Below are 19,084 nucleotides of genomic sequence, written 5' to 3'. Positions count from 1 at the left end.
TAGGGTGCTACATTGTTGCGAAAAGCACTTACAGATCGCTGTGAGAAGCACTTAGGGACCGAAAATGTTGCGAAAAAAGCACTTATTGAACCTACATTTTTAAAGTAGTATTTATTTATTGCAAGTCACTTAACATGCACAGATCAGCATGGGGCCCCTATGCTCGTGGGCCCCCGGGCAAGTGCCCATCAGGCCCATGCGTTAAGACGGCCCTGGTTGAGAGGGCAAGATAGATCAGCAAAGGCCTAATTCTGCTCCTCTCACTTTTGAACTAATGAACATTGAGTGCAAATTTTGCGGAAGCCAAATAACCTACTAACCCACAGGTATTTGGGATGTGGGAGGAAACCGGAGCACCCGGAGGCAAGCCCTTGCAGTCACAGGGAGAACGCGCTAACTCTACTCAGACAGTACCCGAGGTCAGGATCGAACCCAGGTCTCTGGTGTTATGAGGCAGCAGCTCTATTGCTCCGACACAGTGCTGCCCCCTCCCGCCCCCCCCCCCTACTTTTTCCCAACGCAGTATTCATTCATATATAAAACATGTTGCCTATTTGAAGAGTAACTAGATGATCACAGCATTTTTGTGTGGATAAATAGTAACTAATAAAAGGCAATAACACGGAGACTCTGTTATTTTCTAATCATGTCCCTCAGATTAAATCCAAGTACGCCCCAGCTGAGACATCACCCAATGTTCATGGTTACAATTTGTGCTTTTTGAATCAGCAGTAAATAGACTTCCTTATCTTGCTTGAGCATAACCTTCACTATCGAATCCAATTGATGTTTCAAATTCAGTGTGTTTGAATACCCAGACCTTTTGAAGCTGTTCAAAATGGAATGAAGTGTACGAGTGGAGAAACACAGCTGCAATTCTCCTAAGAAATGTGGCTGTGTGGTGCTGAATGCACAGCTTTAATGAAAGCATTAGATGCTGGAAAAACGCAGCATGTTTTTAGTTTGGTCTAGAGGTACAGCATAGAAACAGGCACTTTGGCCCACTGAGTCCATGCCAGCCACCGATCACCTGTTCACACTAGTTCTTTGTTATCCCCGCCCCTTGCACACTAGGCGCAATTTCACAGAGGCCAATTAACCTGCAAGAGTTGATGCCTTGCAGCGCCAGAGACCCGGGTTCGATCCTGACTATGGGTGCTGTCTCTGTACGTAGTTTGTACGTTCTCCCTGTGACCATGTGGGTTTTCTCCGGGATCTCCGGTTTCCTCCTATACTCTAAAGACGTACAGGTTTGTAGGTTAATTGGCTTGGTATAATTGTAAATTGTCCCTAGTGTGTGCAGGATGCTGTTAATGTAAGGGAATAACTGGTCGGCACGGACTTGGTGAGGCCAAAGGGCTTGAAATCCCCACTGTATTTCTAAACTAAACTGTGCTAAACTAAACCATAGAACTGTGCAGCACAAGAACAGGCCCGTTAGCCCATCAAGTTTGTGCTCAACATGATCCCAAGTTAAACTAACCTCCTCTGCCCCCATGTCATGAATATCCCTCTGTTCTCTGCAACTCCATGTGCCTATTTAAAGCCCTACCAAACCACCATCTGCCTCTCGCAAACCCCCACCTATTACCTGCCAGGCTTTGTCTTGTCCCTACTATCTTGTCTCCTACTATCAGTCTGAAGTTGGGTATCAAACCCAAAACATCCCCTATCATGTTTCCAGAGGTGCTGCTTGACCCACTGAGCCACTCCAGCACTCTGTGTCTTGCCACCGTTATACCTGCCTCCACCATCACTCCTGGAAGCATGTTCCAGGCACCCACCACTCTGTGTAAAAAAGCTTGCCCCACAATCCTCCTTCACACTTTCCCCCTCTGACCTTAAGCTAAGCCCTCTAGTAATTGATAATTCATCCTAGTAGCGATTGACTTCAGGGACGATCATTAGGCCAGGAAAGTGGGGTAATCAGGGACTAGAGTGTTTGACAGCACTGGGCCTCGACTCGCTGGAGTTTAGAAGGTTGAGGGGGGACCTCATTGAAACTTGCAGAATAATGAAAGGCATAGATAGAGTGGATGTAGAAAAGGATGTTTCCACTGGTGGGAGAGTCTAGGACCAGAGGTCATAGCCTCAGAATTAAAGGGTGCTTTTTTAGAAAGGGGGTGAGAAGGAACTTCTTTGGTCAGAGGGTAGTTAACCTGTGGAACTCATTGCCACAGAGGGCCGTGGAGGCCAAATCAGTGGATATTTTTAAGGCAGAGATGGATGAATTCTTGATTAGAATGGGTGTCAAGGGGTTATGGGGAGAAGGCAGGAAAATGGGATTAGGAGGCAGAGATCATTGAATGGCGGAGTAGACTCGATGGGCCGAATGGCCTAATTCTACTCCTATAACTTGTGAACTTGTGTACAATGTTGAAGGAGATTAGGACTGTGAGGAGAGGGATTAGGACAGGGATAATTAGGACTGTGAGGAGAGTGGGAATTTAAAACAGAAATGAGCATTTCAAAACTGAGGAGATGCTTAGTTGGAGGTGAGCAAGCAGGGCACAAGTTGTTGGGTTTTGGACGACTCCGAATTCACGGAGAACAAAGCAAGGGTAGACAGCTAAGAGAGCGAGTAAATAACCTCCAGATTAGGGGTAACAACGACGGATTGTTGCTTGCTTCCCCTCTCTCTCTATCCCCCCATCCTAGTTCTCGGACCAGTCTGACTGTCCTCCTGATGAAATCTTATCTTTATATGCCTTGTTGTCGCCTTCCCCAAGCTAACGATGATTTATCTCTACATTTTCCTTGAACTGCTTCCCCTTTGATCTCTCGTTTTCACACCTTACCCTTCCATACCTCTGTATCTCCCTCTCCCCTGACTGTCAGGCTGAAGTTGGATCTCGAGCCCGAAACGTCACCCATTCCTTCTGTCGAGAGATGCTGCCTGCCCCGCTGAGTTACTCCAGCATTTTGTGTCTATCTTTGTGTCTATATGGTGGGGTTACTCTGAAAGTCACCACAAATGATTCTAACCGCACACATAACAGTTTCCCGATCAGAGATTCTGAAGAAGGGCTCCGACCCGAAACGTCACCTATTCCTTTTCTCCAGAGATGCTGCCTGACCTGCTGAGTTACTCCAGCACTTTGTATCTATCTTCAGAGAATCTTCAGAGATCTCCCAAGCAAGAACACTGGATCAGAAAGCTAATCATTTACCATTGTTGTGTGTGTGTGTGTGTGTGTGTGTGTGTGTGTGTGCGTGTGTGTGTGTGTGTGTGTGTGTGTGTGAGTGTGTGTGAGTGTCTTCTTTATTGACAATTCTCTTTCTATCTATAACTCTAAGCAAGGAATAACACCTCCGCAGACTTCACTGATCACTCAGTTGAAACACTAGAAATGATTTTTGTTGACTTTGAATGGAACATCTTGCATATTTTATTCAGATGCACTGCTCTGCATATTACATAGAAACATAGAAACATAGAAAACAGGTGCAGGAGTAGGCCATTCGGCCCTTCGAGCCTGCACCGCCATGCAAAAAGGAGGTACCGGGACAAGATGGAGTCACAGATGGAGCAGCAGGACACCAGGCGTCTTTGGCAGGGGCTACGGACTATAACTAGCTACAGGTCCAGCACCCCCTCAACCGGAAGTGCCGGCTCCTCCTTAGCTGATGACCTGAACTCTTTTTATGCACGGTTTGAGACGGGTAACACCACCAGCTCGCCGTCTAAAAACAGCACCGAAGGGGCGCTGGCTAGCGAGGCTGGAGGGGGTTCCACCCCCGGGGATGTGCACACATTCTCGGTGTCCGAGCATGAGGTGAGGTGGGCTCTGACGCGTGTGAACACGAGGAAAGCTGGAGGCCCAGATGGTATATCTGGCCGAGTACTAAAGTCTTGTGCTACTCAGCTTGCTCCAATGCTCACCACAATATTCAACCTCTCCTTGGCAAAGTCCGTGGTCCCTGCATGCTTCAAAAGATTCATCATTGTACTGGTGCCAAAGAATGCCTCTCCAGCGTGTTTAAATGACTACCGACCGGTGGCCCTCACCTCGGTTGTCATGAAATGCTTTGAGAGGCTAGTCAAGAAGCACATCTGCGCCCTCCTTCCTCGCAACATGGACCCACTACAGTTCGCATACCGTCCGAACAGGTCCACGGATGATGCGGTCTCCCAGGTTCTACACACCGCTCTCTCTCATCTGGACAGCCAGGGGGGCTATGTGAGGATGCTGTTCATTGACTTTAGTTCAGCATTCAACACAATAGTCCCCAGCAGATTGGTTGAGAAGCTGCTGGAACTGGGGCTTAGCACCCCTCTGTGTGCCTGGGTCCTGGACTTTCTCACTGCCAGGCCCCAAGTGGTCAGGATGGGGGAACACACATCTAGCTCCCTCACCCTGAACATAGGATCCCCCCAGGGCTGCGTCCTTAGCCCCCTACTGTACTCCCTGTACACACATGACTGTGGGGCCAGGTTCAGCTCAAACTCCATCACCAAGTTTGCTGATGACACTGTGGTGGTGGGCCGGATCTCCAACAACGATGAGAAGGCCTACCGGGAGGAGGTGGCTGATCTGGCACTCTGGTGTCAGGACAATAGCCTCCTCTTGAATGTCACTAAAACAAAGGAGCTGATTGTGGACTTCAGAAGGGCTAAACGTCCAAGGACGTACACGCCACTGGAGATAAATGGGTCTATTGTGGATAGGGTGAGCAGTTTTAAATACTTGGGAGTCCGCATCGCAGAGGATCTGACGTGGGCAACGCACATTACCGCACTGGTGGGTAAGGCTAAGCAGCGCCTTTACCACTTTAGACAACTGAGGAAATTCAGAGTGTCTCTGAGGATCCTTCATTGCTTCTACTCTGGGGCTGTAGAGAGCATCCTGTCCGGCAACATTACAGTCTGGTTTGGGAACAGCTCTGCCCAGGACAGGATGGCCCTGCAGAGAGTAGTGCGTTCGGCAGAACGCACCATGGGAACTACACTCGTCCCCCTGCAGGACCTATACATCAAGATCATGAGGGACCCCTGCCACCCCAGTAACGGACTGTTCCAGATGCTACGATCAGGCAAACGCCTCCGCTGTCACGCTGTGAAAACGGAGAGGATGAGACGGAGCTTCTTCCCACAGGCCATCAGGACTGTCAACTTTTATAACGCCAGAGACTAAATTTTTGTCGACACTAATAGTAACTTATTAACTTTATTTATATGCTGTAACTGTAATTATTTTTGTGCACAACCCGCAGGCATTGCCACTTTCATTTCACTGCACATCGTGTATGTGTATGTGACAAATAAATTTGACTTGACTTGACTTGACAATATGATCATGGCTGATCATCCAGCTCAGTAACCTGTACCTGCCTTCTCTCCATACCCCCTGATCCCTTTAGCAAAAAGGGCCACATCTAACTCCCTCTTAAATATAGCCAATGAATTGGCCTCAACTACCTTCTGTGGCAGAGAATTCCACAGACTCACCACTCTCTGTGTGAAGAAATGTTTTCTCATCTCAGTCCTAAAAGACTTCCCCCTTATCCTTAAGCTGTGACCCCTGGTTCTGGACTCCCCCAACATCGGGAACAATCTTCCCGCATCTAGCCTCTCCAACCCCTTAAGAATTTTATATGTTTCTATAAGCATTTGCTTTGATTTTTGACATGATCTCAGTCCATTAAGGGGCAGTTGGGAAATGGATCAGGAATGTTCTTCACGTTGTGGGACAGTGGTGCAGCGGTCGAGCGGCTGCCTTACAGTGCCAGAGACCCGGGTTTGATCCTGACTAGGGGCGCTTGTCTGTTAGTGACTCCCCGTGACTTGCGTGGGTTTTCTCCGGGATCTCCGGTTTCCTCCCACACTCCAAAGACGTACAGGTGTTTAGGCTGATTGGCTTCGGTACGATCGTAAACTGTCCCTAACGTGTGCAGGATAATGTTAATGTGCAGGGATCGCCGGAGATCTCTGCAGGCCAGGCAGCATCTCTGGAGAAAAGGCATGGATTAATCAGCTTGGTATAATTGTAGATTGTCCCTAGTGTGTGTAGGATAGTGTAAGCTTGCGGGGATCGCTGGTCGGTGTGGATTCGGTGGGTCGTAGGCCTTGTTTCCCGTCCTGTATCTCGAAGCTAAACTAAATGTGTTCATTTGCTTTGTCAATTTCCTCCCTTTCACCAAACAGGTATCACAACGGTACTAACGATGACAACGCTAAGCAGCATAGCGAGGAAATCACTGCCAAAGGTTTCCTACGTCACAGCGATGGACCTGTTTGTCACCGTGTGCTTTCTGTTTGTATTTGCGGCGTTGATGGAATACGCGGCCCTCAATTACTACACCTGTTGCAGGAAACCAACGTATACAAGAAAGAAAAGAACAGTAAGTTCACCTTAAGCCAATCAATCCATGCATCATTTATGCTCTTGTGAATTGTCATAAGTGATAGGGATAGAATTAGGCCATTCAGCCCATCAAGTCCACTCCGCCATTCAATCGCGACTGATCTATCTCTCCCTCCTAACCCCATTCTCCTCCCCATAACCTCTGACACCCGTACTAATCAAGAATCTATCTATCTCTGCCTTAAAAATATCCACTGACTTGGCCTCCACAGCCTTCTGTGACCTTTCATTATTCTATATGTTTCATTGAGGTTCACCCCTCATTCTTCTAAACTCCAGCGAGTACAGGCCCAATGCCAACAAACGCTCACCATAGGTTAGGCTACTCATTCCTGGGATCATTCTAAAGACGTGCGGATTTGTAGATTAATCAGCCTCTGTAAATTTCCCCTAGTGTGCAGGGAGTGGACGAGAAAGTGGGATAACATAGAACCAGTGTGCGCGGGTGATCGATGGTTAGCATGGACTCGCTGGGCCGAAGGGCCTGTTTGTAGATTCCAACTTGCATCCAACTTGCAAGTCCAGTGACTAGTTGCATCTTAACTTCAGGCCCTGCGGAGGTATGAGTGCACATGAATTATACGGAAAGCGTAAGCACTGTGTGAGGGATGAACCAGTTCAGGTGGACTGAGTTGGCAATGCAGTACAGTTCTGAGCTTCTGCTATGGTGACCAACACTCTTCAGCAGTCTAACCGTGCCACACTTGTTAAAGTTTGCAATGATTGGCCTACCACAACCAGAGAGCAGAGCTGAACTACTATCAATAGACAATAGACAATAGGTGCAGGAGTAGGCCATTTGGCCCTTCGAGCCAGCACCGCCATTCAATGTGATCATAGCTGATCATTCTCAATCAGTACCCCGTTCCTGCCTTCTCCCCATACCCCCTGACTCCGCTATCCTTAAGAGCTCTATCTAGCTCTCTCTTGAATGCATTTAGAGAATTGGCCTCCATTGCCTTCTGAGGCAGAGAATTCCACAGATTCACAACTTTCTGACTGAAAAAGTTTTTCCTCATCTCCGTTCTAAATGGCCTACCCTTTACTCTTAAACTGTGGCCCCTGGTTCTGGACTCCCCCAATATTGGGAACATGTTTCCTGCCTCTAACGTGTCCAACCCCTTAATAATCTTATATGTTGCAATAAGATCCCCTCTCATTCTTCTAAATTCCAGTGTATACAAGCCTAGTCGCTCCAGTCTTTCAACATATGACAGTCCCGCCATTCCGGGAATTAACCTAGTAAACCTACGCTGCACGCCCTCAATAGCAAGATTATCCTTCCTCAAATTTGGAGACCAAAACTGCACACTGTACTCCAGGTGCGGTCTCACTAGGGCCCTGTACAACTGCAGAAGGACCTCTTTGCTCCTATACTCAACTCCTCTTGTTATGAAGGCCAACATTCCATTGGCTTTCTTCACTGCCTGCTGTACCTGCATGCTTCCTTTCAGTGACTGATGCACTAGGACACCCAGATCTCGTTGTACGTCCCCTTTTCCTAGCTTGACACCATTCAGATAATACTCTGCCTTCCTATTCTTACCACCAAAGTGGATAACCTCACACTTATCCACATTAAACTGCATCTGCCATGCATCCGCCCACGCACACAACCTGTCTAGGTCACCCTGCAACCTCATAGCATCTTCCTCACAGTTCACACTGCCACCCAGCTTTGTATCATCTGCAAATTTGCTAATGGTACTTTTAATCCCTTCATCCAAGTCATTAATGTACATTGTAAATAGCTGTGGTCCCAGCACCGAGCCTTGCGGTACCCCACTAGTCACTGCCTGCCATTCTGAAAGGGACCCATTTATCCCCACTCTTTGCTTTCTGTCTGTCAACCAATTTTCTATCCATGTCAGTACCCTACCGCCAATACCATGTGCTCTAATTTTGCCCACCAATCTCCTATGTGGGAACTTGTCGAAGGCTTTCTGAAAGTCAAGGTACACCACATCCACCGGCTCTCCCCTGTCAATTTTCCTAGTTACATCCTCAAAAAATTCCAGTAGATTAGCCAAGCATGATTTCCCTTCATAAATCCATGCCGATTCGGAACGATCCTGTTACTGCTATCCAAGTATCTACCTCCTTGGTGATCCCCTGGCTATCCTTGATCGGACTTTGCTGGCGTTACCTTGCACTAAACATTTTTCCCTTCTCATGTATCCATGCATGATGCGCATTGGCTCGATTGTCATCATGCATTGTCTTTCTGCCGACTGGATAGCACGCAACAAAAGCTTTTCACTGTACCTCGAGACACGTGACAATAAACTAAACTGAACTAACTAACTAGCTTAGTTCTGCGGTCAGGTCTGGGTTGGACTTGGAGCCATTGATTGAGAATAGAGTGTCCTGGTTTGACATTGAACTGCAGATGCTGGTTTAAACCGAAGATGGACACAGAAAGCTGGGGTAACTCAGCGGGACAGGCAGCATCTCTGGAGAGAAGGAATGGGTGACGTTCCGGGTCGTGTTTGAGGAAGGGTCTCGATCCGAAACGTCGCCCATTCCTTCTCTCCAGATGATGCTGCCTGTCCCGCTGAGTTCCTCCAGCGTTTTATGTCTATCGTTGACATTGAATTCACCTTTTGCATCGTACGTTCCTCCTTGTTCACACCTCACACCTTTCATCTTTTATTTGCTTTACAGCTGCCCGACGCAACCATTGGATGCAGAGTGAAGCACAATTCTCACTGTCATGGGTTCCCAAGTCACTATGAACAGGACTGGAAAGGGGAGTGCAGACGTGAATGGTTCTTCACTCCACAGAAAGGACACCAGGAGGTACTTTACACTTCATACTTGCAAATTTGGCTTGAAGCAGCACAACATGGGCGGCCATGGTGGCGCAGCGGTAGAGTTGCTGCCTTACAGCGCTGGCAGCGGCAGAGACCCGGGTTCGATCCCGACTACGGGGGTGTTGTCTGTACGGAGTTTGTACGTTCTCCCCTTGACCCGCGTGGGTTTTGTCTGGTATCTTCGGTTTCCTCCCATAACTCCAAAGACGTACAGGTTTGTAGGGTAATTGGCTTGGTGTATGTGTAAAATTGCCCCTCGTGTGTGTAGGATAGTGTTGATGTGCGGGGATCGCTGGTCGGTGCGGACTCGTTGGGCCAAAGGGCCTGTTTCCGCGCTGCGTCTCTGAACTAAGCTAAACTAAACTAAACTAAACTAGTAGAGCTACTGCCTCAGAGCTCCAGCAACCCAGGTTCAATCCTAACCTCCACCGCTGTCTGAGTGCAGTTTGCATGGTTTCCCTGTGAAGGCGTAGGTTGTGGGTTTCCTCCAGATGCTCTGGCCTCCTCCCAAATCCTAAAGACATGCAAACTGGTAAGTTAAAGATGGACACAAGGTGCTGCAGTACGTCAGTGAGCCAGGCAGCATCTCTGGAGAAAAAAGGATGGGCGATGTTGTAGGTCGGGAGCCCTTCTTCAAACTTTCAGACTGTCTGAATAAGGGTCCCGACCCTAAACGTCACCCATCCCTTTTCTCCAGAGGTGCTGCCTGACCCGCTGAGTTCCCTAGCGATCCCTGCACATTAACATTATCCTACATACATTAGGGACAATTTACAATTCTACCAAGCCAATTAACCTACAAACCTGTATGACTTTGAAGTGTGGGAGGAAACCGGAACACCCAGAGAAAACCCACCTGGGTTTTCGCAGGGAGAACGTAACAAACTCCGCACAGACAGCGCCCGTTGTCAGGATCGAACCCTTCTCTCTGGTGCTATAAAGCAGTAACTCTACCGCTGCGCCACCGTGCCACTTTATTAGTGTATTGGGTAGTGAGTGTTGTAGTGTAGAGGGATCAAGGAGTGCAGGTACATAGTTCCTTGAAAGTGGTGTCACGGGTAGAATGGGTGGTCAAGATTCCTTTCAGTACATTGGCCTTCATCAGTCAGGGTATGAGTATAGAAGTTGGAAAGCTGTATGACTCTGCCTTATAGGAAACCCTGCAGGTGGTTAGCGGAAGGGCGGTGTGGCCTAATTGTTTTGGCTTTGGGTGGTAGACTTCACGGGGGGCCACAGATGCATCCCCTGTCCCATAATATTTTCCTCTTTGTTCCTGTCTCTGATTATTGATTAACCTACACCACTAACAGGGCGGAACAGTGGTGCAGTGGTCGAGCTGCTGCTTCACAGCGCCAGACCCTAACCTTAGAGATTCTGTCTGTTTGGAGTTTGCATGGTCTCTCTGTGACCATAGGGGTTTCCTCCGGGTGCTCCGGTTTTCTCCCAAATCCCACAGACTTGCAGGTTTGTACATTAATAGGCCTCTGTAAAACTCCCCCTGGTGTGTAGGGAATGGACGCGAAAGTGGTATAGCATAGTACTGGTGTGAATGGGTGATCGATGTTCAGCATGGATTCTGTTGGCCGTATGGCCCGTTTCCATGCGGTGTCTATAAAACTAAAATTAATAGGAATCACGGGGAGTTGTATGTGAGAGCATTCTTTATTATTGATCAAATTAGGTCAAATTCAAAATAGAGAAGAAACTGACAGCAAGAAGAATATCAAAGCATGTAAAATAATGAATCAGGAATTGTATGGAACATAGGGGGGGGGATATTTATTTTCAATTTTCAATCCACTGATTTCTCTGTTTGGAAGATGCTAATTTTTTTTGTCGTTCTACGATGACAAAGCTCTGATAAAACAAAATCCCACAAACTAGGAATGCAAGTGCATAGTTCCTTGAAGGTGGCGTCACAGGTAGATGGGGTGGTCAAAAAGGCTTTTGGCACATTGGCCTTCATCAGGCTGAGCATTGAGAATAGAAGTTGGGAGGTCATGTTGCAGTTCGACCACATTTAGTTCTACTAAATTTAGAACATTTAGTTCAGTTCAGTTCTGGGCATCATGTTACAGGAAAGATGTTGGAAAAGGTGAAAATGTTGGAAAGAGTGAGAGAAGATTTACAGGGATGTTGCCAAGACTCAATGGTCCGAGCTATAGAGAGAGTTTGAGAAGGCTGGGACTCTATATAATCGCTGGAGCGCAGGAAGATGAGAGATGATCTTATAGAAGTGTATGAAATCATGAGAGGAATAAATTGGTGGACACACAGCGTCTTTTGCCCAAAGTGGGGGAAATCAAGAACCAGAGGCCATGGGTTTAAGGTGAAGGGGGAACGGGCGGCACGGTGGCGCAGCGGTAGAGTTGCTGCCTTACAGCGAATGCAGCGCCGGAGACTCAGGTTCGATCCTGACTACGGGCGCCGTCTGTACGGAGTTTGTATGTTCTCCCCGTGACCTGCGTGGGTTTTCTCCGAGATCCTCTGCTCCTCCCACACTCCAAAGACGTACAGGTATGTAGGTTAATTGGCTGGGTTAATCTTTTTTTTTTTTAAGTAAAAATTGTCCTAGTGTGTGTAGGATAGTGTTAATGTGCGGGGATCGCTGGGCGGCGCGGACACAGTGGGCCGAAGGGCCTGTTTCCGCGCTGTATCTCTAAATCTAAAAATCCAAAAAGTTTTATAGGAATCTGAGGGGTAATTTTTTCATGCAAAGGGTGGTGGATGGATGGTGAGCTGTTGGAGGAGGTAGTTGAGACAGGGACTAGCACAACATTTAAGAAGCAATTAGACATGTTTAAGGGATATGGGCAAATGCAGGTAAGTGGGACTAGTGGGGCGTGTTGGTCAGTGTGGGCAAATTGGGCTGAAGGGCTGTTTTCATGCTGCATCACTCTATGACTAAACACACACGGTTAGCAGGGAAGCCATGACTGGAAAGTACCTGAGTTACTGACTGGGCCACAGGGTTTTAGTTTTAGTTTTTTAGTTTTGGACATACGGAGTGGAAACAGGCCCTTCGGCCCATCGAGTCCACACTGACCAGCGATCTCCACACATTAACACTGGGGACAATTCACATTTATACCAAGCCGATTGACCTACAAACCTGTGCGTCTTTGGAGTGTGGGAGGAAACCGAAAATCTTGGAGAAAACCCACGCGGTCACGAGGAGAATGTACAAACTCCATACAGACAGCACCCGTGGATGGGTTCGAACCCAGGTCTCTGGCGCTGTAAGCGCTGTAAGGCAGCGACTCTACCGCTGTGCCACCGTGCCACCCTAGTTATATCTCCACTTCCCCAGCCTAGCCACCCCTGATCATAAGAGCTGTGTCTTGCAGGAGTGGGATTGAAGAATCATCCTTTAACTAACATGTTAGTCAAGGCAAATATTGTTTACTTTGAATATAGGCTGGAACATGAAGCAGGTTATGAAAGGGCAAGGTCTTAATCTTCCACTGAGATGGTGGTTTTGCTTATAATTTATCAGTATGGTTTATAGCTTTATAGCCCCGAAAGATGTGCACTTGTTGTTTGCTGTCTATAAATGTAATGAGCATAAACCAAGTACAAAACAACTTCTTGCATTGATTCTTTTTGCAAATGTCAAGGAGTAGTGGCATAATGGTTAAGTTACCGGACTCAAATCCAAAGGACTACTGATTCATGTCTTGAGTTCATATCCTACCAGGGCAGCTGGGGAATATAACTACACATTAAATGAATTGTAATTAAAAAGCTTACATCAGTAATGATGGTAATGAAACTACTGCTTGTTATTTAAATACTCATATAGTCCAATGTCTTACAATAGACAATAGACAATAGGTGCAGGAGTAGGTCATTCAGCCCTTCGAGCCAGCACCGCCATTCAATGTGATCATGGCTGATCATTCTCAATCAGTACCCCATTCCTGCCTTCTCCCCATACCCCCTGACTCCGCTATCCTTAAGAGCTTTATCTAGCTCTCTCTTGAATGAATTCAGAGAATTGGCCTCCACTGCCTTCTGAGGCAGAGAATTCCACAGATTCACAACTGTCTGACTGAAAAAGTTTTTCCTCATCTCCGTTCGAAATGGCCTACCCCTTATTCTTAAACTGTGGCCCCTTGTTCTGGACTCCCACAACTTTGGGAACATGTTTCCTGCCTCTAACGTGTCCAACCCCTTAATAATCTTATACGTTTCGATAAGATCCCTTCAAGCAAGGAAATCTGCTATCTTTCCCCACTCTCACCTACACATGACACAATATAAAACATAGTAAATAGGTGCAGGAGTAGGCCATTCGGCACTTTGAGCCAGCACCGCCATTCAATATGATCATGGCTGATCATCCAAAATCAGTACCCCGTTCCTGCTTTCTCCCCATATACCTTGATTCTGGTGGCCCGAAGAGCTATATCTAACTCTCTCTTGAAAACATCCAGTGAATTGGCCTCCACTGCCTTTTGTGGCAGAGAATTCCACTGACTCACAACTCTCTGGATGAAAAAGTTTTCCCTCATCTCAGCCCTAAATGGTTGTTGACTCTTAACTTAGTTAGGGGCAATTGGGGATGGGCAATAGATATTGTCTTGCTGGTGTTGTCCAAACCCTGTGAACAATTAAATAATAAAATACAATAAAAAGCAGGTAGAAAAATTAGCAGTGTACAGTCAGCTGTTTAGCACAGAGTATATCAATCTACATGTAGCTAAGATTTTCAAGATGAAGTAGAATGTTAAAATGGAACAGGTTTTGATTGATTGAAAGATACAGCATGGGAACAGTCCCTTCGTGCCATCGAGTCCATGCTGATCATTGGTTACCAGTTCACATCAGTCCTATGCTATCCCACTTTCGCATCCACTCTCTACATGCTAAGGGGCAATTTACAGCAGCAATTAAACCTACAAACTCGCGTGTCTTTGGGATGTGGGAGAAAACCGGAACACCCAGAGAAAAAAACTCACAGGGAGAACGTGCAAACTCCACACAGACAGCACCCAAGGTCAGGATCGAAACCGGGTCTCTGGCGCTGTGAGTCAGCAGTTCTACCGGCTGCGCCACTGCGATTATCAATTTAGGAAATCTGAAACGTTTTGGAAAAGGTATATGGAATGAAAAGGGGTGGACAGTATGGTAGAGGTCTCTACCCCATGGTAGAGGTCTCTAAAATTAGAGGGCATGGGTTTAGGGAAAGGAGCAAGAGATTTAAATGGGAAATGACAAAGATATTTCTCACCAAAACGGTTCTTAAAACCTGGGGCACACAGCCAAAATGTGCAATGGAGGCATGAATTCCAACAACATTTGAGAAGTATTTGGATGGACACCTAAATCACCAAAGGTATAGTAGGCAACTGACCGAGTGCTGTCAAAGGGGGTTAGTATGGAGCGGTACTTGGTAGTCATGCTGGGCCAAAAGGCCATGTTTCTGTGCTGAATGACTCCATGAGGGGGTGGGGCTTACTGTTCCGATGAGCGTAATTCAAAATCTGGCTTATTTCTTCATTCCAGAACCATTCTGTGCTGAACCTGGGGCCATCCTCGTCAGTCATTACCATAAACAATTCAATGTACTGGCAGGACTTTGAGGAAGCCTGCGTCTATGAATGCCTGGATGGTAAAGACTGTCAAAGCTTCTTCTGCTGTTACAAGGAGTGCAAATCCGGTCTGTGGCGAAAAGGGCGGATCCACGTAGATATCTTGAAATTGGACACATATTCACGTGTGTTCTTTCCTACGACATTTTTGCTATTTAACCTCATCTACTGGGTCGGATACCTCTACCTTTAAGTTTCCGCCTGTACCGGTGAAGACTTCCTTCATTGACACTTGCCCCGTAACTCTGATATATATCTCTGGATCTTGTCAGAAAAGTGGAAACTACCTGAGATGAAGCGGCATCAGTTCTTTACGTTTACTCCCTTTACATGAATGCCAAACGTAAACAAAATGGCGGATGGAGACCAAGAGCAGAAGGTGTATATATACCTGACCAGGTGACTCTCCACGGCGGTCCGTTGAAGCATTATTTTGAGGATCTTGAAGTGAACAGACCGATCCCATTGACACGATGAATTGTAGTCTTGGTTTTACAATCAGCAGCAATTTTATAGTAACTATTCTCAAGTTTGCTGGATGGTCAGAAGAGCCTTGATTTTTAAATAGTTGCATGAAGAAAAGTAAAGAGTTAGCTACAAGCAAACGAGGCCGATGCATATTCCTCTTACAGAGCTAATTAGAGTAAATTAAGGCATTTCCCAAGCAACGAATGAAAAGATTCCCTTTTCTGTCTAAATTACAAATGGTTCATGTCAACCCATTTGAATCTGACACGGCCAAATCCAGAGGTGTCGACAGGTTAACGCAAAGTTTTCTTTGGGGAAAATAAAACTAGGTGTATGCTGTGTTTGTTCATGAACAAAACTTCAAAACAATGTTGGGTTAACAATGTATTAGACTGTTTGGAAACTTATACAGCACTTCATATTATGTGGGTTCACTTTGGTAGTATGATGCTAGAGGTGACCGAGTTAAACTAGCTGAAAATATTGATGAAACATTAACTAGGTAAAAGGTGGTTCATTCTCCATTCATTCATTCTTCGCTATGATGACAATTCTGCTTAACCCTTTGAGGACTGAGTTCGCTTTCACACAACCAGATTTTAAAAACGTCTAAGACCATGTTTTGGTAAATTCAAGAGCTTTTTCAGTAAAGCAAAGGAACATCCCCCCACATCACCAAAGTGTTTCTGGGCCTTGATAGAATGAAGTGATTAGTCCAATGGCATGATATAAAGATATCATGCAAAGTCATTCCACCCAAGTGGACAAAGAGGCACAGAGAATAGGAAAACTATTGAAACAATTTCTCCAAATGAAACAATAGCTCAACTATTACCAATGTTTTCCTCATATTGACCATACCAGGAATCACCTTGAGAAATATCAAACCTCTAAGCTCTCAAAGCCACAGAATGCACAACGGAAATGGAGGCAGAAGAAGACGGAACGAAGAAGATGTTGCTAACTAAAATATTAAACAGATGAAAAATGTGCGTAAGAAAAGTTATGTTCACCGATGACTAGTGATTTACCGTTAATCCACATGAATCAAAATGTGAAATTCAATGAGAATCAAAAGAAAATTGGAGTTGCTGGAAATTTTGAAATAATAATAGAAATTAAATGAAAGCGTTCAGCAGGTTCGGCAACACCTGTGGAAATTAAAACAGTTAATTTTTCAGGTTGAAGACACCTTATCAGAGTGGATGATCCGACAAAGAGTGTTTGGTCTGAAGTAATAGCTATGTTTCTCTTTCCACATATGCTGCCAGACTTATTGAGTGTTTTTTCTGTTTACTTATGTGAGATTCAATATCTTGCTGGTGTAAAAATAACTGGATAAAGTGACTCCCACAGTTGTGAGTGACTTACATTGATATGGGTTGGTGTTTGGACAGGGACCCAGATGTCTCCCAATGCTTGTGTATTATACCCTGAGGCAATAAGAGGCAAGAATCGGAAAAATGCAAAATGGAAAATAATTATTTCCTGAAATAATTTCTAAATAAGTAATCTGTGTGTGTGCGTGCGTATGTGTGTGTGTGTGTGTGTGTTTGTGTGTGCGTTTTTGTGTAGATGATTAGTAGGAAGTAATGATGCAGCTTTATCGAACTTTGGCTAGGCCGCATTTGGAGTACTGTGTGCACTTATGGTCGACTGATTACAGGAAGGATTACCGGAGGCTGTGGAAAGCATGCAGAGGAGGTTTATCAGAATGGATTAGGGGCATTAGCTACAAGGAGAGGTGGGACAGACTTGGATTGTCTCTGGAACACTGGAGGTTGAAGGGAGACCTGATAGAAGTATATAAAATGATGAGAGACATTGAGAGGGCAGACAGTCAGAACCTTTTTCCCAGGATATAAATATCCGTTGTGTTAACGTGAGAGGGACAAAATTTAAAGGAGGTGTGTGGTGAACATTTTTTACACAGGGGGTGGTGAGCACCTGGAACACAATGCTGTCAGTGGCGGTTGAAACAGATACAATAGTGGAATTTAAGGGACGTTTGGATAGGCACACGGATATGCAGGGAATGGAGTGATATGGATTATGTGCAGGGAGATGAGAGTTGGTCTTGGCATCATGCTCAGCATGGACTTTATGGGTCGAAGAGCCTGTTCCTGTGCTGTACTGTTCTATGTGCTATGACCCCCCCCCTCAGTGTTACTCTGAAGCAACCTTGCATTGGCTTTTCCAGCAGCACAGTGCATTTCTCCAGTCGAGCTCCCAAGTGCCCAGGCACACTACATTGACCCATATGTGTGAGTAGTTTGCTTAATTGGGGCAACGTGCCCAGTGCTACTGTTTTAACCACAAACACATGGACAAACGTATGAGCACAAGCACACAGAGACCAACACGTGTACACACACGTGCACATATCGTCGATGGTCCATCGGACCGACCCTCCCTTGCTCTGCTTTATGCATCGTTATACGCACACAAGCCTGCATCGTGATGCACAAGCAATGAACAGTAATTACCTGGATCCCCTGCCCATGAAAATGACACAAGTGGAGATAAATAACAATTTTAAAAGGAGATTGGAAAGGCATGTGCCAGATTACTGGTATACAGACCATCCCCGAGTAAAAAAAACTGGTGCCTTTTTAATAGATGTCCACAGGTTGATTTTGTCTGTAAATTGGAAAATAGACAAATACCACTCGATATGGTCACAATACCTCCATACGTCATGAAAGACTGGAGCGACTAGGCTTGTATACACTGGAATTTAGAAGGAGGGAATTTAGAGGAGATCTTATCGAAAAGTATAAGATTATTAAGGGGTTGGACACGTTAGAGGCAGGAAACATGTTCCCAATGTTGTGGGAGTCCAGAACAAGGGGCCACAGTTTAAGTATAAGGGGTAGACCGTTTAGAACTGAGATGAGGAAAAACTTTTTCAGTCAGAGAGTTGTGAATCTGTGGAATTCTCTGCCTCAGAAGGCAGTGGAGGCCAATTCTCTGAATGCATTCAAGAGAGAGCTAGATAGAGCTCTTAAGGATAGCAGAGTCAGGGGGTATGGGGAGAAGGCAGGAACGGGGTACTGATTGAGAATGATCAGCCATGATCTCATTGAATGGCGGTGCTGGCTCGAAGGGCTGAATGGCCTCCTCCTGCACCTATTGTCTATTGCCTATTGTCTATTGAATGGCATCAAAAGCCCATGAGACTGCGGAGGTCTGGCTATTTCTAAAAGTGGAGAGAATGGGAGGTAAATAATTCTGCCGCTCACAGGAATGTACATTTATTGGAATGATACCAGTGCTTTTTTTATGTGGACTAAGAAGTGCCGGTACACACCTTTAATAAAACTACATGTCAAGTTGGCCAGACATTTAAATGATGATGTATAATTTTTTAGAGGTGCAAGTAATGTTGTACCGGACATACACACAAAAAAACGCACTGAATAATATTATCAGAGCTTGTTCGTACGGACATAGGCGTCAGGTGTTCATGACCCAGAGATAGCCTGTAGGGTGGGTGAATGATATTGGTGGATTGCTCTACATAAGGACTGAATGGCCGTATTCTGTGCCACAATGGCTCTACAACTGTTCCCCACTTCATTTTCAATATTACTATCAAAATCTTAATTCCATCACCTGAACTCACTCGACAATTCAAAATCTTGGGTGCCTCTGGCTTTTTAATCTTTATCATTTTACACATATCTAAAGGCATCCACCATTTTTGTTTATATAAAACAGCACATTACAGGACCAGGCCCTTTGGCCCACAATGTCCATGCTGAATATGATGCCAATCTTTTGTGCCATCCCATTAGTATAATTATTCTTTGTGCTGTAATTAGAATTAATTTTGCTTCATGTG

General features: G+C 45.8%; 1 protein-coding gene across 4 annotated transcripts in view; it reads left to right on the top strand.

Moving 5' to 3' along the window:
* Nucleotides 1-19,084, top strand: part of gabrg3 (gamma-aminobutyric acid type A receptor subunit gamma3) — a 474,012-nt gene that overhangs the window by 453,682 nt on the left and 1,246 nt on the right. For 3 of the 4 annotated variants that reach the window (XM_078402108.1, XM_078402109.1, XM_078402107.1), the window contains 3 exons: nucleotides 6,146-6,342; nucleotides 9,030-9,164; nucleotides 14,687-18,083. In XM_078402108.1, coding sequence (XP_078258234.1) covers nucleotides 6,146-6,342; nucleotides 9,030-9,164; nucleotides 14,687-14,965 — 611 coding nt within the window. In that variant the 3' untranslated portion in view covers nucleotides 14,966-18,083. Of the gene's footprint in view, nucleotides 1-6,145; nucleotides 6,343-9,029; nucleotides 9,165-14,686; nucleotides 18,084-19,084 lie in introns of those variants that run through there. The other variant, XR_013547454.1, reaches the window with a different exon arrangement.

Source organism: Rhinoraja longicauda, chromosome 7 (genome assembly GCF_053455715.1).
Source record: "Rhinoraja longicauda isolate Sanriku21f chromosome 7, sRhiLon1.1, whole genome shotgun sequence".
NCBI lineage: Eukaryota > Metazoa > Chordata > Chondrichthyes > Rajiformes > Arhynchobatidae > Rhinoraja > Rhinoraja longicauda.
This window is presented reverse-complemented; position numbering and strand designations above follow the sequence as displayed.